This window comes from Schistocerca cancellata, chromosome 7 (genome assembly GCF_023864275.1).
Source record: "Schistocerca cancellata isolate TAMUIC-IGC-003103 chromosome 7, iqSchCanc2.1, whole genome shotgun sequence".
NCBI lineage: Eukaryota > Metazoa > Arthropoda > Insecta > Orthoptera > Acrididae > Schistocerca > Schistocerca cancellata.
Window position 1 is genome coordinate 343,589,115 of NC_064632.1, and position 26,621 is coordinate 343,615,735.

General features: G+C 39.2%; 1 protein-coding gene across 3 annotated transcripts in view; it reads left to right on the forward strand.

The window, feature by feature from the left end:
* Nucleotides 1-22,593, forward strand: part of LOC126091950 (PR domain zinc finger protein 10-like) — a 239,838-nt gene extending 217,245 nt beyond the window's left edge. For 2 of the 3 annotated variants that reach the window (XM_049907287.1, XM_049907286.1), the window contains exons 20-22: nucleotides 6,239-6,473; nucleotides 7,441-7,538; nucleotides 20,381-22,593. In XM_049907287.1, coding sequence (XP_049763244.1) covers nucleotides 6,239-6,473; nucleotides 7,441-7,538; nucleotides 20,381-20,497 — 450 coding nt within the window. In that variant the 3' untranslated portion in view covers nucleotides 20,498-22,593. The remainder of the gene's footprint in view (nucleotides 1-6,238; nucleotides 6,474-7,440; nucleotides 7,539-20,380) is intronic. The other variant, XM_049907288.1, reaches the window with a different exon arrangement.
* Nucleotides 22,594-26,621: the final 4,028 nt, after the last annotated feature.

Consider the following 26,621-nt stretch of genomic DNA (forward strand, 5'->3'; position numbering starts at 1 on the left):
ACTGAACAATCCATTGCCCTCACCCACCTAATCCTTCACCTACACATCAACTCAGCCAATGAACACACCCGTCAACTCCTATCCTTAATAAAAGTCCTCAATCTTTCCTCTCCCACATCCACACCGGCTATTCAGAGCATCCTCCTACAGGCCAACCGCCAATTAGAACAGCATGCCACCCTTCACCTCAAAAAACTATCCAATCTCCTGGTTTCCCACCTCCGGAAAGGCAACTCACTCACCTTTCACAACCTTTCCAGCAAACCTCAACCACCTCTCATTGCACACAAACCCAGTCTCTCCCATCTACTCAATCTCCCACTTCCAGCTCCACTCCCTCCAAAACCTCAAAATTCCGATCAACACAATCTGGCACCACAACACCCCAATTCAGTAGTTAACCTTTCCTCCAAACCTCTCTCCCAATCCGAAACCTCTGTCCTATCCAAAGGCCTCACCTTCAGCCCCACTCCCAGATTCAACCAAACAGCCCTCGTCAAAGATTTACTGTCCTACACTCGTACTCTCTGCTGGAAGTATCACTTTGCCACGAAGAAAAATGATCCTAATCCTACCCCTAATGATCCAACTCCCCAAGACACTATCCAAATTGAACCCTGCCTGGAACAGTTCCGTCCTCCGTCACAGCGGGACCCACCTCCTCTTCCTCAAAATCACCCTCTCCAAACCTTCCAGGAATTTCTGACTTCCAGCCTTGCCTCTCAATCCTTCTTAAAAAACCTTAATCCTACTCCAAACATCACCAATGCTGAAGCCCAGGCTATCCGTGATCTGAAGGCTGACCGGTCCATCGTCATCCTTCCGGCGGACAAGGGTTCCACGACCGTGGTACTTGATCGTCGGGAGTATGTGGCTGAGGGACTGCGTCAGCTTTCAGACAACACCACATACAAAGTTTGCCAAGGTAATCCCATTCCTGATGTCCAGGCAGAGCTTCAAGGAATCCTCAGAACCTTAGGCCCCCTACAAAACCTTTCACCTGACTCCATCAACCTCCTGACCCCACCGACACCCCGCACCCCTACCTTCTACCTTCTTCCTAAAATTCACAAACCCAATCATCCCGGCCGCCCCATTGTAGCTGGTTACCGAGCCCCCACAGAACGTATCTCTGCCTACGTGGATGAACACCTTCAACCCATTACATGCAGTCTCCCATCCTTCATCAAAGACACCAACCACTTTCTCGAACGCCTGGAATCCTTACCCAGTCCGTTACCCCCAGAAACCATCCTTGTCACCATTGATGCCACTTCCTTATACACAAATATCCCGCACGTCCAGGGCCTCGCTGCGATGGAGCACTTCCTTTCACGCCGATCACCTGCCACCCTACCTAAAACCTCTTTCCTCATTACCTTAGCCAGCTTCATCCTGACCCACAACTTCTTCACTTTTGAAAACCAGACATACCAACAATTAAAGGGAACAGCCATGGGTACCAGGATGGCCCCCTCGTACGCCAACCTATTCATGGGTCGTTTAGAGGAAGCCTTCTTGGTTACCCAGGCCTGCCAACCCAAAGTTTGGTACAGATTTATTGATGACATCTTCATGATCTGGACTCACAGTGAAGAAGAACTCCAGAATTTCCTCTCCAACCTCAACTCCTTTGGTTCCATCAGATTCACCTGGTCCTACTCCAAATCCCATGCCACTTTCCTTGATGTTGACCTTCACCTGTCCAATGGCCAGCTTCACACGTCCGTCCACATCAAACCCACCAACAAGCAACAGTACCTCCATTACGACAGCTGCCACCCATTCCACATCAAACGGTCCCTTCCCTACAGCCTAGGTCTTCGTGGCAAACGAATCTGCTCCAGTCCGGAATCCCTGAAGCATTACACCAACAACCTGACAACAGCTTTCACATCCCGCAACTACCCTCCCGGCCTGGTACAGAAGCAAATAACCAGAGCCACTTCCTCATCCTCTCAAACCCAGAACCTCCCACAGAAGAACCACAAAAGTGCCCCACTTGTGACAGGATACTTTCCGGGACTGGATCAGATTCTGAATGTGGCTCTCCAGCAGGGATACGACTTCCTCAAATCCTGCCCTGAAATGAGATCCATCCTTCATGAAATCCTCCCCACTCCACCAAGAGCGTCTTTCCGCCGTCCACCTAACCTTCGTAACCTCTTAGTTCATCCCTATGAAATCCCCAAACCACCTTCCCTACTCTCTGGCTCCTACCCTTGTAACCGCCCCCGGTGTAAAACCTGTCCCATGCACCCTCCCACCACCACCTACTCCAGTCCTGTAACCCGGAAGGTGTACACAATCAAAGGCAGAGCCACGTGTGAAAGCACCCACGTGATCTACCAACTGACCTGCCTACACTGTGATGCATTCTATGTGGGAATGACCAGCAACAAACTGTCCATTCGCATGAATGGACACAGGCAGACAGTGTTTGTTGGTAATGAGGATCACCCTGTGGCTAAACATGCCTTGGTGCACGACCAGCACATCTTGGCGCAGTGTTACACCGTCCGGGTTATCTGGATACTTCCTACTAATACCAACCTATCCGAACTCCGGAGATGGGAACTTGCTCTTCAATATATCCTCTCTTCACGTTATCCACCAGGCCTCAATCTCCGCTAATTTCAAGTTGCCGCCACTCATACCTCACCTGTCATTCAACAACATCTTTGCCTCTGCACTTCTGCCTCGACTGACATCTCTGCCCAAACTCTTTGTCTTTAAATATGTCTGCTTGTGTCTGTATATGTGTGGATGGATATGTGTGTGTGTGTGCGAGTGTGTACCCGTCCTTTTTTCCCCCTAAGGTAAGTCTTTCCGCTCCCGGGACTGGAATGACTCCTTACCCTCTCCCTTAAAACCCACATCCTTTCGTCTTTCCCTCTCCTTCCCTCTTTCCTGATGAGGCAACAGTTTGTTGCGAAAGCTTGAATTTTGTGTGTATGTTTGTGTTCGTTTGTGTGTCTGTCGACCTGCCAGCACTTTCATTTGGTAAGTCACATCATCTTTGTTTTTAGATATATTTTTCCTTCGTGGAATGTTTCCTTCTATTATATATATATATATATATATATATATATATATATATATATATATATATAATAGAGGGAAACATTCCACGTGGGAAAAATATATTTAAAAAGAAAGATGATGAGACTTACCAAACAAAAGCGCTGGCAGGTCGATATATATATATATATATATATGTGTGTGTGTGTGTGTGTGTGTGTGTGTGTGTGTGTGTGTGTGTGTGTTTTTTTCACAAAATCAGGTCAGTAATGTAACATAGACTCCGTGAAGTCCAACCTATTTATATGAGTGACAATTAACAGCACACTTTCTTCAGCCTCAGTGGTTGGTGGACACCCTGACTATGAGAATTATCAAGACTGCAGGACAATGACAGACAGGTAAATGCATGGTCTGGCTGTGTGGTTGGGAAAACCCGGGCATCTGGCCATTGCCGTCCAACAAGAAGGGTTAACCACCATGGCTGAATTGAGTGTCCAGAGTAAATATCAAATAAAATTAAGTCGAACAAAAACTGAACCCAGCTAGCTACAGAGTATCCAGTAACATGGTTACAAAGACAAAAATAAGAAGTCCGTAGGTAAAAATGTGTCCTCAATCCTAAAAGCAGTGTTTAGGTTATTTAAAAAATTTGAAACTCCCTTCCCATCCCCCATGGGAGAGGGGTCAACCTTTTTATTTTCAAGTGGAAACCCTTTCCCTGATTTTTATTTCAGATCCAGATTCTTCACCAAAAAGCCTTGGGTCTACCAAGGACTTTTTTTCCATTCATTGTAGATGGCACTGTAATTGACAAAGTTCAATTTTTATGGTTATTGCAGCTGACGAACTTCCCTGAGGTGGATAAATGGGAACCTTACAGGCATCACTATGCATTTTTTACATGTATCACAAACCTATCATTCGTGCATGCCTGTGACATCCAAAGAGTGCCCAAGACATTGTCCCGGATGCGTCAGTCAACCCATATGCTTCAGTTTTCTTAATATATGCACGAGGTGATGTGTCTTTTGTTTCAAATCCACCTTTTTGTCTTTCTCTAAACTTACAAAAAATATTTAAAATTAATATTTGTCAGACCATGAAGTTGAAATATAGTACAGTTAAATCTGACTCGTCTTTTTTGTAACTAGCTACTTCATTGAATACTAATCTTGAGTTATTAATACATAATCTTATTAAAACACCACATGTATCATGTAAATTAACATCAAAAGTTAATAGACAACTGAAATCTGGCAAAATTTTGTAACGTGTGGACCACCAGTGTAATTATAAATGTGGATTAAGATCTGATAATCATTCCCAAAGAGTTATATTAACTACAACTTCAGGTGAAAGAGATGTGTTAATAGATAACTCAACATCTTGTTTTATCTTTAGTTCGGATAAATCATTATTGCCCTCCACCAAAGTGTCAAAATGAATACCAGACTTCTACCTTACATAAATCTGTATCCTGTTTCGAAATATTTATTCTGAAACTTGTGGTCTAAGGTTTGTTTTGATTCAATATCCAACTAAACGAAACCCTTAATTAATGGATTTACAGCAAAATCAGATTGTACAGTTATAAAAAACTGTAAATCCTTTGATATTTGTAGAATAGTAGATTGTAATTAAAGTTTTCTTTATACGAATCCTTAATGAGTTCTTTAAGTTTTTGATGGTAGACTTGTAATTCCACTCGTAGTTCATCACCTTGGGTCCTTAATTGTTCCATTAATTCAGTTTTATTTGCATCTGGCTTAGTATCTAACATATTTAAATTCTTTTGTATGTTGTTCCATATTTCTGGTCGGCACAGGTATACAACTACCACATGTAATTTGCTTCAGGTTGCTACTGCTGTCAGATTAATACTGTTAAAACGATCTTTCAACTGCAAATATACTCTTTTAACTAGTCATCTCCTTCAGATAGGATTTAACACAGGACAGCAAACAATGCTCGAGTAGCTCACTGTGGTGCAGTGTCAGCAGGAAGCTGGATCGCTGCACTGGGTGAACTGGGCTACAGTCGGTAGAGGTGCGGCTGCTGCTGTCATTGCTCAGTGCTGTTTCGTACTTGTGGGACCAATAAAGCACTTTTAGTCATTTGATAGATCTTGACCACCAGTCTTCAGATTCATAAATTTTATAAACTTTTCTTCGATGTAACTGTTGTCCGTGGATTTAATGACTACCCATCAACAAAGTTAATCCTTCTTAAATCTCTTTAAATGCAGTGCCGACAATGGCCTGTGCGCTTCACTGTAATTTCGGGTATTGAACATGTTTCTAAGAACAGCAGCAATGTTTGTTGAAAATTCTTTCTTCAAAAGTTAATTTCTACTTGATTTGTATTTAATAGACTCTTCTTATTTGGATTTCATTGATTTTCCATCACAAATATTGTCTGGATACTGCACTGGGGCACCAGAATGAAGAGTTTTCACTGGAGTTGTGTAGAGTGTGTTCATTCAGATTATGAGCTCTGCGACTCTAGAATTCTGAACTGTTGCTTCTGAATTCAACATTCAGAGGAACTGTGTATTTCTTGATATGGACTTCCTCACTATTGGAGCTATATCTATGCTGGAACTCATATCTCTCTTCAACTCTATACTAAATGATTGAAAGCACTTCTTAATGATTGCAACTATATTGATTTAATTTTTCAGTTTCAACAAGATATATAAGGCAACCCTTTGTTTCAATTTGTGAACATACTTTGATATGTCACTACATTAAATCTGTAAGATGTTCATGGGCTACAGCTCTGAACCTTTGACAGCTAAGCTTTGTCTCTCCTCTGTGACATCACAATCAATGTCGTGGTATGCCTTGCTTCTGTGAGCTGGAGTAACAATCCAACCATCAGATACCACAAATAAAAGTATTTTCAGCCGTGGCAATCGTCACTCTTCGATTAGATAAATTAACATAATATCATTATATTCGGAATGCTGTGCTGCACCACATTGTCACTTTATAATGTAGAACAGTGTGTTGCCTTGTGCAACCATAACATGTGGAGCCATCTGAAAAGGACTGTGGATGGAAATGCCGTACTTCAATAATTGACTAAGTGAACTATTACTCATGCTGGAAAAAGCTCAAGCAACATCCTTTGCCTAGCATATGCCAACCATTGGCTTGGTTTTTTCACTTACTTACACAACTGATGTAACAAAACCAATTTTGAACTTCTTCAGCTGCCACGTGGTCAGCGAACCAGCTCATCATCATCTGGAAATCCTCCTAGTCCTGCTCAATCAGGATCAGGCAGTAGCCGCAGTCCACAACACTCCACAGCTGACAACTACTCACAGTTAGCATTGACCAAGAAAGACCATTCTGTCCAAGACCACGATGACACTGTTGATGCAGACAATGGACACACCAGTAATGATGATCTTTTGGTTGATAATGTCATCAATATAGTTCCTGGTAAGTAACTTACAGTTAAAGCATCCTTATTGGTCATACAGCCTTAATTCAGTATATATCTTTCATTTTTCTAATTTTTGAATTGAAAAATTGTAAAATTGTTTCATTGGTGCAGGCTAACAGAAGTATCTGGAGGGAATGTTTTACAAAGCTGTAATATGTTCAACAAAACATAATATTTATCTCTGTATAAAAACTGTATCATCTATATGAGAGTTTGTTTGATTCTTTCTATGTATGCCACAACATGAATGAATGACTTCATAATCTGGAAAGTGTGACTCGATGTTGGGATAAGCATTTTACGTTATACGTGGTTTATTATTAATGGGAGATGATGATGATGATGATGATACAAAGAAAATTGTTTTGTATGTGGTGGCTGCTTTTGGAACTTAAATGATAGTCGAGTGCTTCTCTAATTCTATTGCAACTGAAACACACACCCTTTCCATATGTGAACTCTGAGTGCTGCAAGTTATTTCTTCAAAAGTTTGAGATATAATCATTCTCAGTATTTAACTCAGTGAATCCTGTGAGGCAATAAATGGGTTGCAGTTCTGAGAATGAGATTTTCACTCTGCAGCGGAGTGTGCACTGATATGAAACTTCCTGGCAGATTAAAACTCGAACTCAGGACCTTTGCCTTTTGTGGGTAAGTGCTCTACCATCTGAGCTACCCGAGGATGACTCACTACCCATCCTCACAGCTTCAGTTCTGCCAGTACCTCGTCTCCTACCTTCCAGACTTCACGGAAGCTGTTCTGTGAACCTTGCAGCACTTTCCCGCGAAAGGCAAAGGTCCCAAGTTCGAGTCTCAGTCTAGCACACAGTTTTAATCTGCTGGGGTACAGTTCTGTCCATAATTAAATTGTTTTTATTTATTTGTTGGTTGATCATTGTTAATGTTTCATATTAATGCATTTTATTGTCACACTGACCATAAAAATATCATCATGCTTTCCAGGTGATTATGAGATAGCAGCTACTGCAGAAGATCTGCAGCAATTACAAGAGTCTGGAATTATAATTGATGCCTCAGCTCTCAGAGATAGGGCATTCAAGGTATGTAACATTTCCAGTTTCATACACAGTTGCTTGTTTATGGTGGGTGGGGCCATGGGGAGTTGTAAAGAAACTGAGGTGAGGCAATTATGAATATTATATTCAAATAAGAATTAATTATATCTTGTGACAGCAATATTGAAATAAACTTGTGTATATGGTCCATAAAGTTAGTGATGAAATATGCAAATGGGGAATGAAGTGACTGTAGTAATTAGTTACCTCATGGTAGTAGCATGTAGTAGGCCAATTGTAACATCCAGGTTGACCAAATATTGTTTCATTATTTAATTTTATTTGCAACTGCGGTAAAACTCTTTTACTGACTGCCTAAATGTCACTTCTCATTGCCTGCTCACCAGTTCATCAACCAGGCTACTCGTACACAGTGTCCTATATGTTGAACTACTTCAGAAAGGCCTGCCAGCTTGTGGTCTAATGTTGCTTTCACTGTAACACACTGCAATATTCTCTAAAAAAGCAAACTTCTACTTATGTTTGGAGTAATACTTGGTGCGGTAAAAATATTTGCCTGTTTTTGATTAATGATGCATATTACACAACATTTCAACGTGTTTATTGAGACCTTATTTTCTGGAAATGTAACGTATTTGGATACCTCTGCCATTTAAGAACCATAAAATAAAAGTCTTTGGATTTGACAAATGACATTATGCAAGTGGTTATAATTTTTTCTTTTGAACTCTTGAAGTCTCCCCACCAAAGCTGTCTAAAATAAACCCAAATGTTTCATTTGATGTGGCAGAGATTTGGTTCATGTATAGCTTGTCCATTGCACTTAGTTTGTTGATGTACACTCGTGATATAAGAGAATGTGCCCAGAAAAAGAAAATCACTTTTGGTCAGACGGGGGAATCATGCGAGCCAAGCAAGGCTCTCTACTTTCCGTTCCATAGGTCCATAGTGAGATCCTCAATGAGATTATTCATAGGCTATTTTAGCCATGCATCATCAAACAGAAAGCCATTTGCATGCTTATTTACAGTCATTATTATAAAGAGCAGTCAAATGAAAGCAAGACAGATGGAAAAACATATAGGTAAACATATAGGTTGGCGCTTACACAGAAGATTGCAGCAACTAGCCATTTTTTACTAGCTATTTATTTATTTAAACAGCGCTGTTACCAGTGTCGAACCGACAGGGTCATCTTCAGACACCTTTTACATTAGAGTTCACCTTTTGTTTCCCCATCCGTCGAAATTTCCTTCGGGCGGTGGTGCCCTACAACCAAAACAAGATGCGAGACAATGTCTTTTTCACTGTAATTGTTCCTCACAATGATTTTAAGTGATGTAAACAAATTATTATTCATTAAAGGGAAGATGTTTCGATTACTTATGATGAAGAATCCAAGCCATTATGTTCCAGTGGAGGTTGCTTACTTTTTTTGTGTGTATATATATATGCATTATACAGTTTTCCTTCTCATCCCGTACGATAAGTCTCCCCTGACCCACAGTTCTGGTTAACTTTCCCAAAATCTACTCCTTTTCATTAGACCTCTCCACTCCTTTTCCTCATTCCTCTTCCTTCCCCTTTAATCCTTGTGCCTGAAGATAGAGCCACTGGCTCCAAAAGGTTGCCAATTACAACTGTCTTTTATGTGTGTGTTGTGCTGTCGCTTGGTGAGTAGATTTTTTTATACATCAAATAATGAGATTGAAGTTGAGACATAATTATTTTGCGCAATTACACATTTTTTTTTATTGTACTGAGAGTAATGATGGAGCTGGACTAATGATACAGATTTACAAATGAACTGTGTCACCACTTGTCTGCATACCAAGAACATTTTGAATGCCTTTTTAATAACCTTGGACTTTCATAGACCAAATTCATGATAAGATATAAAGTACACATAAATTAGGTCACACAACCACTCACCTGCAGATTGGATTATGCATAGGCATACTTAAATATTGTAGTTCGTGCAGCCTTTTACATGTATGGATGCACCACTCCTATTGATCTGGAGGTGAGTAGTTGCCTTTCCTCAAAATTTATCACAATTTTCAAGCTGTTGTCCAGTTCCCACTCATCTTGGAACAGCAGATGCTAGCTATATTGCTTTCTCTTTTACTATTAAAATACATCAGTGTTAACTTGCTGGACACATTTGAGGAAGAACTCTTTCTCCTTCTGCTCCACCAGTCTTGAGGATTTTTCAATAGCGTTGGAATTAAATTCTGTATAATCATCCCAGAATTATTGCTAGAACTCTTATTGACTGCCGTAGTCTGCCCCTGGTAGCTGAGTGGTCAGCATGACAGAATGTCAGTCCTAAGGGCCTGGGTTCGATTCCCGGCTGGGTCGGAGATTTTCTCCACTCAGGGACTGGGTGTTGTGTTGTCCTAATCATCATCATTTCATCCCCATCGATGCGCAAGTCGCCGAAGTGGCGTCAAATCGAAAGACTTGCACCAGGCGAATTGTCTACCCAACGGGAGGCCCTCGTCACACGACATTATTATTATATTGACTGCCATAGCACAAACCTTCAAATGATTCTCATAAAAAAAAAAATAGTTTATAATATTCAGTTTATTGTTGGTCCTTCAGCTGTGAAAAAAGATAACAATTATATAATATTTTAAAACTTGTATAACACACACCACCTAAGAGTAGTCCTCTGGAGCAGTACTCCAAGCGTACATGTTTGGAGCTGCGGACAGGTTCACATCACCTGATTACATGATTTGTGCAGGATTATTCATGGTGGGAAAACTAAATAGGAAGGTCTGACTTCTTTTTGTAACATTGTTGGTAATTCATGAGGTTCCTAATTATTAAGTAGCTGATGTCTTCTTATGTAGTTATTACGGAATGATGTTATTGCTGTACTGATTTATGTCTTCAGCTCTACGTTTTAATCATGCCACTTGCTTGCACAAGCATATTTTTATCTAAATTTACATTTATACTGTATTTTGTGTCCAGGTGATAAAGTTATTTTTGCAGCTGTTGCTCTGAAAGTGGCTGTTACTGTCAGAAGATGGGCAGAATGGCAACAGAAAGCCAGATGTAGTTAGTTTTGATAGTGGCTGGGAAGAAGGGATGAAGGCAGGGACATATACTCCCTATTAATGACAGGGATGAGGCCGAAATATCTGGAGAAATTACAGAACTTTGTGAGAATGGGTGTGACAAGGTGCCTGTGACTGATATTGAAAGGAATTTGTTAGAGTGACATGGTGATGAGAGAAGCAATTTCATCTAGCTAGGAATAAGAATTAAGCCAATCATTTCTACATTTTGTGATTGGACTCACTCACTGACTTATTCCCAATTTCTCCTCCCTGGCATGCTGAAAATAAAGCAAAAGGTGCTACCAAAATATGCATAAACTTTCATCACTTAGCTAAATATACAAATAGAAAACAACATGTGTGAAGGTGTATGCATGTTTACTCAGAAATAAATGATTACCAACGACAGTGCGTCATTAGGTTCCTATATACACCTCGTCTTACCATACCCCTGGATTTAGGATACTCAATCCGTGTTTGTTTTATTCCATTTGTAGCAAGTAAAGCAATCATGGCAAAGAATGCCTTTCTCGACAGTAATACATAAAAAAGAAATTCTGATGGCAAAACTATTGCATTCGTGAAGGTTTACTCACCAAAAAATGCGCAAAAACTGTGTACAAAAGCCTGCCGCCAGCAGCTGGCCACAGAGTTCATTATGTGGATTCATGACAGTTAAAAACTGTCATTTATTTCCCTGCAACAATGTATTTGCTAATTCTTATAGTTCCACTCATTCTACTGCCAGATGGTGACCTAGACCTTTTTTGTTCATTGCTGATCATCGTGTAACATCCGCTTTCACTAGAGATTGTACTCAGAGAGATAGATAGATAGAGAGAGAGAGAGAGAGAGAGAGAGAATGTTAGCTGTAGCTTGTTAAAGGACTCATCTGAAAGCGAGCAAAGTTTTCATTCTTTTTGTGTGCCTGTGGAAGATTTATGATGCTTCTACTATTCAGTGTGTTGTCTCCCTTACTCTTAGATTATTTAGAGTCTGTTAAAACTTCCCAGACTAACTTTACATAAATAACATAAGTTCTGTTTCAATAGTATACATATATAATGAGGGCAGGCAACCACACAAATAGAGAATTAAGTGGTGAGTGGAAGGATGTACCATAGAAGTAATAGAGATTTGTACTTATCTCACTACCATTCTTCAGAGCTGATTTGTGGAAAACACACACACTACTAGCTGCAGTTTGAGTTAAGGTACTAACTGTGGCTAAAGAAGGTGTGTGTATATACTTAAAACTTGTCAGCTGTCAAGAAGAAAGAAAGATTGCTAACTCAAGCGCTATCTCCTTTATTTTTGTTGACTTGTGTGTTTAGTGAAATTTTTTCACCTTAAACTAATAGTAAATAAAATTTTTTTTGCACTTCTGATTCAGACCAGTTGCATCTCTTTTCTTTACTGATAAGGAAAATTTACTTGTCTCTAACCCAGTTTTTTTCATGAACTTGATAACCATTGAAAGACCATTACATTTTACCTTTATTGTCTCTCCTAAGCCTGTGGAAACTTTCAGAAAGATTATATAACGTCTCAGATAGTGAAGGGAGACGAAAATTTAATAGTCATGGGTGACTGGAACTCGATAGTAGGAAAAGGAAGAGAAGGAAACATAGTAGATGAATATGGAATGGGGCTAAGGAATGAAAGAGGAAGCCGCCTGGTAGAATTTTGCACAGGGCATAACTTAATAGTAGCTAACACTTGGTTCAGGAATCATAAAAGAAGGTTGTATACATGTAAGAAGCCTGGAGATACTGGAAGGTCTCAGATAGATTATATAATGGTAAGACAGAGATTCAGGAACCATGTTTTAAATTGTAAGATGTTTCTAGGGGCAGATGTGGACTCTGACCACAATCTATTGGTTATGAACTGTAGATTAAAACTGAAGAAATTGCAAAAAGGTGGGAATCTGAGGAGACGGGACCTGGATAAACTGAAAGAACCAGAGGTTGTAGAGAGCTTCAGGGAGAGCATTAGGGAATGATTGACAAGAATGGGGGAAAGAAATACAGTAGAAGAAGAATGGGTAGCTTTGAGAGATAAAATAGTGAAGGTAGCAGAAGATCAAGTAGGTAAAAAGACGAGGGCTAGTAGAAATCCTTGGGTAACAAAAGAGATATTGAATTTAATTGATGAAAGGAGAAAATATAAAAACGCAGTAAATGAAGCAGGCAAAAAGGAATACAAACATCTCAAAAATGAGATGACAGGAAGTGCAAAATGGCTAAGCAGGGATGGCTACAGGGCAAATGTAAGGATGTGAAGTGATATATCACTAGGGATAAGATAGATACTGCCTACAGGAAAATTAGAGAGACCTTTGAAGAAAGAGAACCACTTGCATGAATATCAAGACCTCAGATGGAAGCCCAGTTCTAAGCAAAGAAGTGAAAGCAGAAAGATGGAAGGAGTATATAGAGGGGCGGTGTACTTGAATGTAGACGAACATGAAATAGGAGATATGATACTGCGTGAAGAGTTTGACAGAGCACTGAAAGACCTAAGTCAAAACAAGGGCATGGGAGTAGACAACATTCCATTAGAACTACTGACAGCCTTGGGAGAGCCAGGCCTAAGAAAACTCTACCATCTAGTGAGCAAGATGTACGAGCCAGGCGAAATACCCTCAGACTTCAAGAAGAATATAATAATTCCAATACCAAAGAAAGCAGGTGTTGACAGATGTGAAATATACCGAACTATCAGTTTAATAAGCCACAGCTGCAAAATACTAACACGAATTCTTTACAGACGAATGGAAAAACTGGTAGAAGCCGACCTGAGGGAAGATCAGTTTGGATTCCATAGAAATGTTGGAACACGTGAGGCAGTTCTGACCCTACAACTTATCTTAGAAAATAGATTAAGGAAAGGCAAACCTATGTTTCTAGCATTTGTAGACTTAGAAAAAGCTTTTGACAATGTTGACTGGAATATTCTCTTTCAAATTCTAAAGGTGGCAGGGGTAAAATACAGGGAGTGAAAGGCTATTTACAATTTGTACAGAAATGAGATGGCAGTTATAAGAGTTGAGGGGCATGAAAGGGAAGCAGTGGTTGGGAAGGGAGTGAGACAGGGTTGTAGCCTATCCCCAATGTTATTCGATCTGTATACTGAGCAAGCAGTAATGGAAACAAAAGAAAAATTCAAAGTAGGAATTACAATCCATGGAGAAGAAATAAAACTTCGAGGCTCGCTGATGACATTGTAATTCTGTCAGAGACAGCAAAGGACCTGGAAGAGCAGTTGAACGGTATGAACAGTGTCTTAAAAGGAGGATATATGATGAACATCAACAAAAGCAAAACGTGGATAATGGAACGTAGTAGAATTAAATTGGGTGATGATGCGGGAATTAGATTAGGAAATGAGACGCTTAAAGAAGTAAATGGGTTTTTCTATTTGGGGAGCAAAATAACTAATGATGGTCGAAGTAGAGTATATAAAATGTAGACTGGCAATGGCAAGGAAAGCGTTTCTGAAGAAGAGAAATTTGTTAACATCAATTATATATTTAAGTGTCAGGGTGTCGTTTCTGAAAGTATTTGTATGGAGTGTAGCCATGTATGGAAGTGAAACGTGGACGATAAATAGTTTAGATGAGAAGAGAATAGAAGCTTTTGAAATGTGGTGCTACAGAAGAATGCTGAAGATTAGATGGGTAGATCACATAATTAACGAGGAGGTATTGAATAGAATTGGAGAGAAGAGAAATTTGTGGCACAACTTGATTAGGAGAAGGGATAGGTTGGTAGAGCATATTCTAGTATTGGAGGGCAACGTGGAGGGTAAAAATAGTAGAGGGAGACCAAGAGATGAATACATTAAACAGATTCAGATGGATGTAGGTTGCAGTAGGTACTGGCAGATGAAGAAGCTTGCACAAGATAGAGTAGCATGGAGAGCTGCATCAAACCCATCTCTGGACTGAAGACCACAACAAAAACAACAACAACAACAACAACAATGCATGTGAATGACACTGTGCAAAAACATGGATTCTGTAGTTTACCATCTCTGTGGCTGTTATCCTTGTAGTTCATTCTGATTACAATGAATATCAGTGGAGGATTGCAGTAGTACAACCCACTGAAAATCAGATAAAATTCTCTGTAGCTACAAATGTTGTTTTATTGGTGTACATTATATTTTCTATGATTTAAGTCCATCAAAAGTTGTTCCTGTTACAGTGTGTTTAAAACTCGATTAATGTTGTCCCAATGTTGGAACTATTTTTGCTTCTGTTGTTATATGAAAAAGTGCAAGGAACAAACTGCTACAAACAAAGCAGTTACGAACAGATTTGTATTTTAATTGCAGCCTGCAGTTATTGTTAAATTGGGGTGCACAAGTGGCTGAGGGAGGGGGGCTGAAATGCTGTGTGCTTCAATAAATGAACAAACATTTTTTACTAAAGGCAATGTATATATTAAGTAATTTCTACTGCTTCAGTTACTTTTTACTAATATTTAACTAATATGCATTTTGGCAGCATGCTGCCTTCATCAGGTGCGTTCGACTTACATGTTCATTATGTTGATCCGAAGTGTGATTAGTTTTGTTTGCTGTGGGTTCCACTGAGATGATGTGTTGAAATACAATCATTTTTGTTGGTAATTTAGCTGTCTGGAACACAGATTACGGTGAAGAACACATCACAGCTTAATATTTTCACACAAAGATAGTTACTATGATGTAAAGAACTGTATGTGAAAGAGTTAAGTTTTGATGTGTTTCTCACTGTGCACTATACACACTTCACAAGCTACCGTATGGTGTACGGCAAGAGGATATCATGTATCACTACTAGCCATTTCCTTTCCTGTTTCCCTCACAAATGAAGTAAGGGGAAAATGACTGCCTAGATGCTTCCATACTAGCCTGAACTCATCTTTTCTTTGTTGTTCTTATGCAAATTGTACATTGGTGGCATAGAATTGTTCTGCAGTCGACCTGAAATACTGATTCTCTAAAGTTTCTCAATAGTCGTCTTCCCTCCAGAGATTCCTATTTGATTACACAAGGCCTCTCCGCAATACTTGTCTGGTGATCAAACCTACTGGTATCAAAACTAGGAACATACCTATGAATTGCTTCAATGTCTTCCTTTGATCTGATCTGGTGAGCATCCCACACACTAGAGCAGTACTCAAGAATGGGTTGCAGTAATGTGCTATATGCTGTTCCTTTATAGATGAGCTACACTTTCCTGAAATTCTCCCAATTAACTAAAGTCAATCCTTTGCCTTCCCTGCTGCCATTCTTACATGCTCACTCCATTTCATACTGCTATACAGTCCTGTGCCTAGATATTTAATCAACATGACTGTTTCAAGCAGTTCACTACTAAATGCTGTATTGCAGGGGCGGGCAAACGTTGCACGCGGCTCATGAGCGCACAGCGCTGCACGTGTGCTGCTCGCGTGCAGGCGTCGACCGGGGCTGTGGCGACAGCCGGCAGGTTGCGGCAGTGTAGTGCCAGGCTAAGCTGCGGACGTTGATGCGAAGCGAGCACTATTTAGTGAACGTTGTATTTCAAGAAATGGAGAAGTGGAGACTTGCTACCTTTTAAAAAGTAATGGGAGAATCATTTTTTCTTTGTGCAAAAACGTGAAAATTCGAAATGTTTAATATGTGGCAGTATTCTCGCTGGTCAACGGAAGTTTAGTATTGAAGGCCATTATAATAAATTTTACAAGGACGAGTACAATTTATTGTCAGATTCTGAGCGGATGGGGAATTGACTGAGCTTAAGAAGAGCGATCTGACGATACCAGATGAATCTGTCGTAGTTGGCCGGCCGGAGTGGCCAAGTGGTTCTAGGCACTACAGTCTGGAACCGCGCGACCGCTATGGTCGCAGGTTCGAATCCTGCCTCGGGCATGGATGTGTCTGATGTCCTTAGGTTGAAGTAGTTTTAAGTTCTAGGGGACTGATGACCACAGCAGTTAAGTCCCATAGTGCTCAGACCCATTTGAATTTGTCGTAGTTGCTGTTGTCACGAGAGATCTGCGACTTTCCCTCGTCATGTGTCTCATCTAACTGATTTAACATTTTGTGGAGCACTGTTTTCAAGTTTTCAGGACGACAACAATAATAGCCCAGCGGTATGTGCAAGTTATAAGACTGCGCTTGATATAGCGAGAGCTGGAAAACCATTTGCTGAATTAATAAGTCTCAGTTAAGAGCAAACATCAGTGATGAAAATTTACGTAACTGTTTGTGTTTGTCTGTATGTAGAAATTTTGTTCCAGATATTAAACGTATTGTAAACTCCACCTGTAATAATTAAATAAAACGTGTCGTAGGTAATAGGTACTCTTTCAAACCATGATTTCTTTCAAGCACTCCTACTAACCTTATTCTTTCACTCAATAAAGCAAGCTAGGAAACAAAACGCATTACAGAGGAAGGAGCGGACAGAAGGTACGGTGGGGATGGGAGATAAGCGGGTGGCCAGCTTGCCCCTGTGTGCACGCGGAACACCTGTTAACTGCACGCGTGCAAGTGCACCGCACATGTGCAGGATTCCTGCCCGCCCCTGCTGTATTGTGACACCACAGGATTACATTTTTGTACATTTATAGCAAGCTGCCATGTGTCACAAAAAGTTCCTTTCTGTCCAAGTTGTCTTCTATCCTACTACAGTCACTCAGTGATACCTTCATCAGCAAAAAATCACAATTTCCTCCTCACCCTGTCTTGTCAGATCATTTATGTATATAGAGAGTAATAGAGGTCCTGTCTCACTGCTCTGGGTTACTTGTGATGATACCCTTGTCTCTTGTGAACACTTGCCATCATGGACAGTGTAGTGGGCTCCATTGCTTAAGAATTCTTTGAGCCACTCGTATGTCTGGGAATCCATTCTTATGCTTGTACCTTCATTAACAGTCTGCAGTAGGGCACCTTGTAGAACATTTTCTGCAAATGTAGAAATATGGAATCTTCCTGTTGCCCTTCATCCATGGTTTGCAGTACGCCATGCAAGAAAAGAGCAAGCTGAGTTTTGCATGAGTGATGATTTCTAAATCCATGCTGATTTGTAGAAAGAAGCTTTTCTGTCTCAAGGAAATTAATTTATTTGAACTCAGAATGCTTTCAAGCAGCAGTCACCTGTGCTTTCCTCCATTAGCTTGAGGCTATGCGCTGGACAAGAGATTCATGATAAATGCCAACTGAGTAAGGCGCCATTGCCGCAGCATAGTCACTGTAAGACTGAACAGTTATTCCATCTGGACCTGGTGACTTCTTAGTTTTCAACTCTTTCAGTTGCTTCTCTATACCAGTATTCTCCATACAGAAGTCTGTGCTATGTCAAACCGTGGTATATTTGCACAATCCTCTTATGTGAGTAATTTCTTAAATGCAAAATTTAAAACTTCACTTTTCCTTTTGATGCCTTCTATTGCCATACCAGATTGTTCGATGAGTGACTGTATAAAAGCCTTTAAACCTCTTAGCCAGTTTATGCAGGACCAGAATTTTTTCGGATTCTTGGCAATATCTTTTGCTAATGTATGATGGTGGAAGCTGTTGTATGCTTTTCACATCAGTCTTTTTACATACACAAGAATTGTTACAAACGTTTGCCTGTTGACATTTGTGCATTCTTTTTTTGAACCAAAAGTTCAACACTCTTTGCTTACGTGATCTGTAGAAAGCTGAGAAGGTTGTAAGGTGATACAGCATAAACTGAATACAAAATGACTTTATTGATCCAGACTGATGCATTTTGGCACACGTCATCATCAGATAATCTGTCAAAAATAGAGGATTACATGTAACTATACAAGAAATAAAAAAGCAGTTACAAAACCAATATGCATGATTCTTCTAATTGTGAGATAGTTAGGCGATATTAACATAACCAACATGAGCAGACTGAACAAGAATCCTGAATTGTTACAAAGCAAATAAATTCTAACACTAGATGGCATTACATGAATGGCTACGGGGTGCTACAGTACTATGAAGCTTGGCAATGACTTTATTATGAATAGCAATAATTCAGTACAATATTTCAAATTTATAATTGAAAGAGACGACAATATTCAGAGAAAAATATTTTTTTAAAAAAAAGTACAGGCTGCTTACAAGATACCATATTATTTCTGGTCATACAGAAGTGGAATATGTTTTGTACATGCAGTCACATTGCTTTATGATGATACTGTATTTATATGTAGTGCATACAAAAATAACCAATAAAGTCATTTTGTATTCAGTTAATAAATTATTACCTTGGGACCTACTCAGCTTTCTACAGACCACATTTATGGTTTACCATGGTCACTTGCCTTCTGCGTGAATTTGCCACAACTTTGTAAAATTTGCTTTCTCAGCATTTTCTGACTTTTATTATTAAACCATGGTGGGTCTTTTCGCTTCTAATCCCTTTACTCAACATAAATTTACCCATGAGGTGATTTGTAATCGGTTTATACTTTGGCCATAATTCCTGTACATGCAGTGTATTATAACTAAATGATGTCTATTCATTGTGTAAGTGGAGTGCTGACAACTACTTGTTTGCTCTTTCTATGATAAATACTGTTCTAGCCTTCTTGATGGATTTATTAACTTTAGTAATCATCATCTATATGAGATCACAATCACTAATCCCTGGCTTTATAATGACCCTAATCATAAGGTCTAAAATACTTCCATTACATGTGGGTTGTCTAACTAGCTGTTCAAGGCAGTTTTTGGAAAATGTGTAAAAAGTTCTTCACAAAACTGTATGTATGTGCCACCTGCAGTGAATCCATAGACTTTGGAGTCCATACTCCACAGTTTAAACTCGCCTGCAACTAATATTGCACAACATGGGTACTTCTGCACTACTGAGTGTGGTATTTCTTTGAATGATTCTGCAACTGGTATGGCAGTAAAAACATCTGATAAGTAACTTTAGTTCACCCAGGCCTGCTACTTGCATCCAGATAACTACACAATCCAACGGAATTTCAAGCTTGATAGGCACAGTATATATGTTGACAGCAACTCCTATGGTGTCCAATTTGTCATGAACGTTCATGCCTTGCTAAATATTTCAGAGCTTTCTGCTTCAGGTTTCATCTAGCTCTTGGTTCCAAGAATAATTTGAGTTGACAATTTTCCTTGGGGGGGAGGGGGGAGGAGCAAAAAGTTCAGGATCTTTGTTATGAATACTTCAATAGCTTACTGTTAAAGTTCTGACAGCCAAAGTGTCTTTACCTTGCTGGCAGTCCGATTTCATTTTATACGTATCAACTGGTGAGCGTTCATCAGAGGACCTCAAACTATGGCCTAGCCTAAACAAAGTGCTGTATACACTACACAAGCACTGACCGATGACCTTTGCAGTTTGGTCCCTTTAATCTTTAAACCAACCAACTACACAAGCACTCTGGTCAGTCAAGTAGTTAGAGTAGTTGCTTCCTTTATGTAGTGCACCCCTGATCTGTCAAGGGGAGTCCTACAATTCTCCACCCTATGGCCCACGTCCAGAAATCTGCAACAAGACCATCACAGAATTGACGGAAACTTTGGTTGAGAACGTGCTTGATGGTGGCATTATGCTACTAAAATGCATCATGCTAGTTAAAAATTAATTTCTACTGCTTGAGTCACTTTTTATTAATTCATAAATTTACTATACAGTCACAGTCATCAAAACGGTCTATGTTACATGTAAAAATATAAGTTAATATAGCTATAAATTTATTTTACTATAAATAAGTTGTTGTTTTACTTTTACCCAACACAAATTTAATTTTGTTGGCACAGGAACTGCGACTAACAGTTCCAGGAGGACATTTCTTGCGTGTTGCTGCATCACCATGGCAGCAACAGGCAATTGACTCGGAACTGGTTCCGTTTGCAGCAGCGGAGCCTCCACGTTGAGCAATGCAAGATCTCCTGCTGTGGATTTTTTTGGATGCCAGGATGAACCCTGGTTTGGAGTTGCTGCCAGCTGTGGTTGGTGGCATCTATTTTTGGTTTGTGCTGGCACTGCCCCGGCCTTTGTGCCTGGGTTTTTGTCTGGGGGCCTGGGGGTACGGCCGGGAGGCGCCCCCTCCTCACCCACTCTGCATGTGTAGAGATTGGGTGGGCTGTTCTCCTTTGGCAGATGAATCTGTCAGTTGGAGACAGCTCTTGTTGTCTTCACCGACACTTTAGCTTTATTGTTCACCTTCTGTTTTGGATGCAATTGGTATTGCTGTTTAGAGGAGTGCAAGTCCACTAATATTTTAATACTAGTCTCTAGAAAAGGTATTTGCAGGAATCAGGGCTGCAATTGTCATGCTGCAGGGAGCACTACAAGTGCAATGTGAAATTTTTTTACATGTGTAGGTTGAAGCATTGCTTCCACTATTGGTGATTGTTGTAGCCATTGTTACAGTTGGTAATTGCTTGTGGAGGTTTCAGGCACTCCTGTTGGAATTTTATTAATCTTGTGTGATCTTTATTTATTTGCTTTGTGAGGGAAAAAAGGATTTGCTCTTCTTACATGCATTTGATTCCTAAAGTTAGTAGCTTTTCCCTTCTAGTTGTAACTGGATAAATGTTATGTGTGAACTGATACATTCATTTTAGGTACCACATTGTTTACAATATCTGTTAAAACTGGTGCTTTTAAAAGATACTCTCATTAATTACTTTGCCATGATAGATGGTGTAGTAAACATCATAAAAAATAGTTAAGTTTTGTCTTGTACTATTTATCCATCTAATTTCGTGTTAAATCGAGATCCTTGCTGTCTCTAGCTTGTAGCAACATTTGTACTAACTTGTATTTGCATCTTACAATTGATGCACATGAGAAAGCTGTAATTTTTTCAAATATTTTCACCTTCTGTGGATGTTGTTATACTGTTGTTTAAATAGTTTTGCAGCTCAAATTTTGTGTAGTGCTCATTGTTGTTTCGATAGAATCATTTGTAAATAGGCAATCAAATGATGACAGTGTGTCAACAAAAATAACAAACCTGAAAAGATAGTTGTTAAATATGAGGTGTTGTTTAATTACAATATATATGTCTATATATGAATGTTTAAAATATTCTGTTGCATTATTTTCATTGTTGAATGTAATAAAGTTATAAAGTTGATGTCATAGAAGTGTTTACTAATTTTCATTCTGCCAACATGAAATAAGATGCTTCTGTTTGAAATTGTATGAGGTATCAGAGAAGTGTTTTATATAGATGTTACGACTAATGTGCTTTTGACCATTGTAAATTGAGATATTTGTGTTTGAATTTTGATGAGATGTCAAAACAGTGTCTGATGAGTGTCATTAGTATCTCGTTTTAGGATTAGATTATTAAAAAAATTGAGATAGAAGACTCTAGCAGTTTTATTATTATTATTATTGTTGTTATTATTTCACAATTAAGTAACTCTTATATTTGATCATACATATGTTTTGAATACAATTCATACACTTTGTTTATACTTGACTAATTAGTAGTACATGTGTATAAGATCATACTTTTGGAAACTATAGATGAAGATTACTACAAAGAAGGATTGTATCATTTGATAAGTGAGAAATTCGACAATAACATGTCAGAGCATAAATGTTATACATTTATTGCACAGATAATTTACTGTGATTGTGTAAAATAAAACTATTTTGATGGATGTACATCTGTTAGGGTTTAAAGAGAAATATATGTGGTTAATTAGCAGTGGATTGTTTTCATATAAAATTGTGTAGTCTATTCTGGTGACCATTTATAGAACTTCATTTTTCGCCTATCAGGCTGCAGTTTAATCCAAAACTATTTAAAAATCAAATATGCTTCTTTTCTTAGCAGCCCTAGTAACTGCAAGAAATTTTTCATCCATATACTTGTTGTACTTCAGTGTGAAGTTTGTATGAGTGTGTGATTGTGAATACAAAATTTTATGTACTCCATCAGCACTTTTTTCTTGGAGAGCTTTTCCTGACTTTGTTGTTTAATTATTGATCAATAAACAGCATTTGGTTACTAAGAACTTGTTCCTACTTCTCTTAATCCAGTAACAGCATTCCTCTTGCCTCTTTGCTTTGGTACACACACAGGTGGCACAGTAATTAATACACTGGACTCTCATTGAGCAGTGGGTTAAATTGTGCAGTTTTCCTGATTGACAGTAATGATAAGAAATTGTAACATTGTATTCTCTCCTGAAGCAATTGATTATTTAAATTTTACTATGAAAACTGCCTGCCAATATATTCTATAGCATAACAATCTTTTGAGACTGAATATTCAGTAGATGATGCACAGGTGACTTGGGTGAAAAGTGCACCGAGTGTCACGTGGTGAAGACCTTTTTGAATTGCCAGTGTTGTGCCTCGAGAATTTCAGGGTAAATTCTACAGACCCTCGTATTTCTACCGTCTCAAACACGCGTTATTTTAGAGATGAGTGCGGTAAAGTAGAACTGTGTCTACTGCACCACAATTATGTGTGTGTGCAGGACAGACATGTATCGGATGGATGATCGTCACGGGCAGGTCAAGGAATAAATGTGTCATGTGATGTCAAACATTATTGTGTGAACATTTGAATTTTGTTGAAAAAAGAGAAGAGAGAATTACTTATTCAGTCATTCTCTTACTTTTGTAAGGTCTGGACAGTTGTCTTGTTAAACTTGGAGAGTTTTATAGACAGTATTTATGGAAAAATGAATGAGAGAGTTTCTGACGGACTGGAAGGTGTTGAGCTTACGAAAAATGTTTTAGTTGTATGAAAATTGTTATGTGTAATGAAAATACAGTGAGATTGAGTTCAAAGTATTCTCGAGTGTACGGAGTTATTTTAAAGGTATAAAAATTCCTCCAAAGTAGCATCTTATCTTCGGAGAAGAAGTTGTGCAGGACGTTGCAGCCGGCTATCATGAAAAGAAGATCGGCGAAGCAACTCCAAGGAAATTCGATAGCCAAGGGGGGAGTGTGAGTCTTGCACACCAGTACCACACTGCCACCCTTGATCACTGGAAACCGCCAGTGTGTGTTCTGTGAGTCACACAGTATGTGCTCCAGCTATCATTTGCTGCCGATAACACTGTGATATCCACCACATAGGTAACCAATTTCTGTTGGTGATACTCATTTGTGAAGTTAATACACAAGGTAAGCTGTTAATCATGTTTTTTCATCTAATATTTGTTGCTTTCTTTATGCTGCCCACAGTGAAACTCAAATGGCAAAATATTCATCACCATACATGCACTTACACAAAAATCAGTGCTAAATGTTCATCTTGTTTCAGATCATCACATGATGGCCAGAACTAGTCCTTGCACCAATGTAAGGAAGTAGATCTTTTAATTCCCATATGTTTTTGTTTACAGAAATAGTACTGTAAATGTTGGGGTAATTTATTTTGAATAAAACCCTCTGTTTTGTAGCAGCCTCAATTGCAGTTCTCAAGATGTAGAGAGCTTTAACTGCATTTGTCTTCAGGTGTTAAAACTACTGACTGCCAAAACAGTGAGGTTTATATAAAACAGTAGTGCCCAAACTGGACTGTGCTGGTTCAGCTCGTGGTTGTCAGGGCAGGAGTGGAGGCAGGTATGGAGCAGGGGCTAGTAGTGTTAAGAAATTGAAGGACGCATTACAAGGATAGTAATCCATTGAAGTTGAGCATTTGTTCAGCAGTGTTTTCCACCACTGTGTGACCAACTATGCTTTTTCTTAAAGTGGCCATTCATGTGTGGGGTAGTCATTCCCACATCAATGCTGAGCAAAAGTTACAGCAGAACTCTTCCGACAACATTTCATGCCTCCAGTCAGCCACTGTCCAGTTTATATGTTGTTTGGCCAATAGATGATGTACATCTTTGTGTGCTGCTGTGAGCAATGGCCTTTTGCAAAGTAACTGATTTCAAAGGTCCACTGCATGCAGTTCCCTTCGCAGCGTTCATTCGGAATGTGGTTGAAATTTATTCATTGACAGCAGCAGTGCAAGTTGGATTTGAAACTGATTGTCATTGACAAGCATGACACTTGTCTCCAGCCACTGTCAGGATCTTTTTACAGCCACTACTTGTACGCCATGTTACATGACTGCGAATGGTACACCATTTCTAATTGACTTGTTGGACAATACTTGATGATATGCCAACAAATTGGGCAACTTCATTCACAGAGTGATCATGGGCATGTCCAAACAAAATAGCTCCTTTCAGCCATTCTATCATCATCTCCAGGTGAATCTGCCGTGCCGGATTGATTTCATACAATTGATTGGCTTATGTCAACAGTGGACGGTCATATGGCCATCTGGTAGCAGTTCTACACCATTTGCAGCATTCCCAAAGTGACAAGTTGTAACATATCCGACTTAAAGTGTGAGTTTGAATCTGTATTATTTCGGTTCATTCCCCCAAACCACCTTCCACTTCTTTACGAGGTGACTTACTTGGAATTTTCAGCCACTCTTCTTTACTGGATAGCCGGCTGCTGGAAACCCTTTCGGCTTCTTCTCCGTCGAATATGGTACAGGAATTTTTAGACTCGCCTACTTATGAAATAAGTAGACAGACAAACTTTGCTTTTTGTCAGTTAACGATGTATTTGACTTTAATACACAATAAAACTCTCACTTGAAACGTAAATATATGACTCCTGGTAAGTCCCTCGTATAGCTGAACGTCAGAAACAAATAAAATTACAGTTAAAAGAAAGTTGGCTTTGATACCATAACTTTTCTTAACATAAATCGGAAAAAGAAGTCTTGCCTATAGCAAGGTTATGTCAAGAGTTTTCAAGAGTTGTTTTTCAGCTTTGTTTTAATAACAATAGTCAATGACCCAATAAGCACAGAGCTTCATATAAACTCCATGGTTCTTCCTTACACACTCACTAAAACATCTATGGATCGCCCAAGAGGTACGTGTCAGTGCCGTTCGTCTGCCGCATCTACTTTCTTCCCGTGACTGATTTTAAACCTGCACACACAAACATGTTACACACAGTAGGTAGGATTCTACCATCCCATACTCATATGCAGAATATAGTGTGTTCGAGATGGTAGAAGGCTGAGTGGTTCTAGAATTTACACAGGAATTGTCGAATCACTGTGAAGTGTGCTCTGTCAAGAGTGTGACGTACATTTTATCCTCTGAGCTTGCTTCTGTCATGAGCAAGCATTACGGTTTTTGAAGAGTCCTCAGTGTATTGGTAAATTATTTTATATAGGTCTAGAGCAGGAGCAAGTGAAGCTCCATGGGTTGCAGCACATTGTATTTAGTGTGCTCTCACTCTAATTTAATTCCTCTTTTTATCATTTACAAATGTAACACACTGTTCTCTGTTGGTAAGATATGCCATCCATGCAATAGAAATGCTTTAAATGCTGTACTATCTTAGGTTTCCTAGAAAAATTTTATATTGTAACCAGACAAAGGCCTTGGTAAGATCACAGAAAATGCAAACAGCTTAATTTGTCTTGTTTAGTTCTACTAGAATTGTGTTTATGAGATCATCTATTATAGAGAGGCCTTTATGGAAGACCTATTGGTACAATATTCAGTTGCAAGCTACTGTCTCAAAAATGGTTGGGAACACAGAAAGGAACTGTTAGCATTTCACTTACACAGTGAATTGATATCCATTAAGATGGGCGTATAGAAATTATGGGCAAAGTTTGAATGGTCTGGAGAACTATGTGCCTAGTAAGTGGTTTAAAGGCGGAAAAGATATGCCATCATTTAACAAAGAAATTTGCTCTGGTGACAGGCTAGGAGTAAGACGAAGCTAAACGCGTGTTACAGGAGAGTTAGCCAAAGTTACGAGATTTTTACATACTTTTTCCGCAAACGGTTTAGCTATTTAATAGTGGATAATGCAATTACAACTTCTAAGTAACAATAGAAAGGAATTTTGTGAACACTAATAGTGGAAGACTTCCGAAAGTTGATGTGTTTCTGCTACACCCATTTACAGTAGCAATATGTGCAACGACAGACATTCTACAACATGATTAAAGTTGCTAATAACTAAGGAATTGTAGAACTTTTGCAGGTGGGT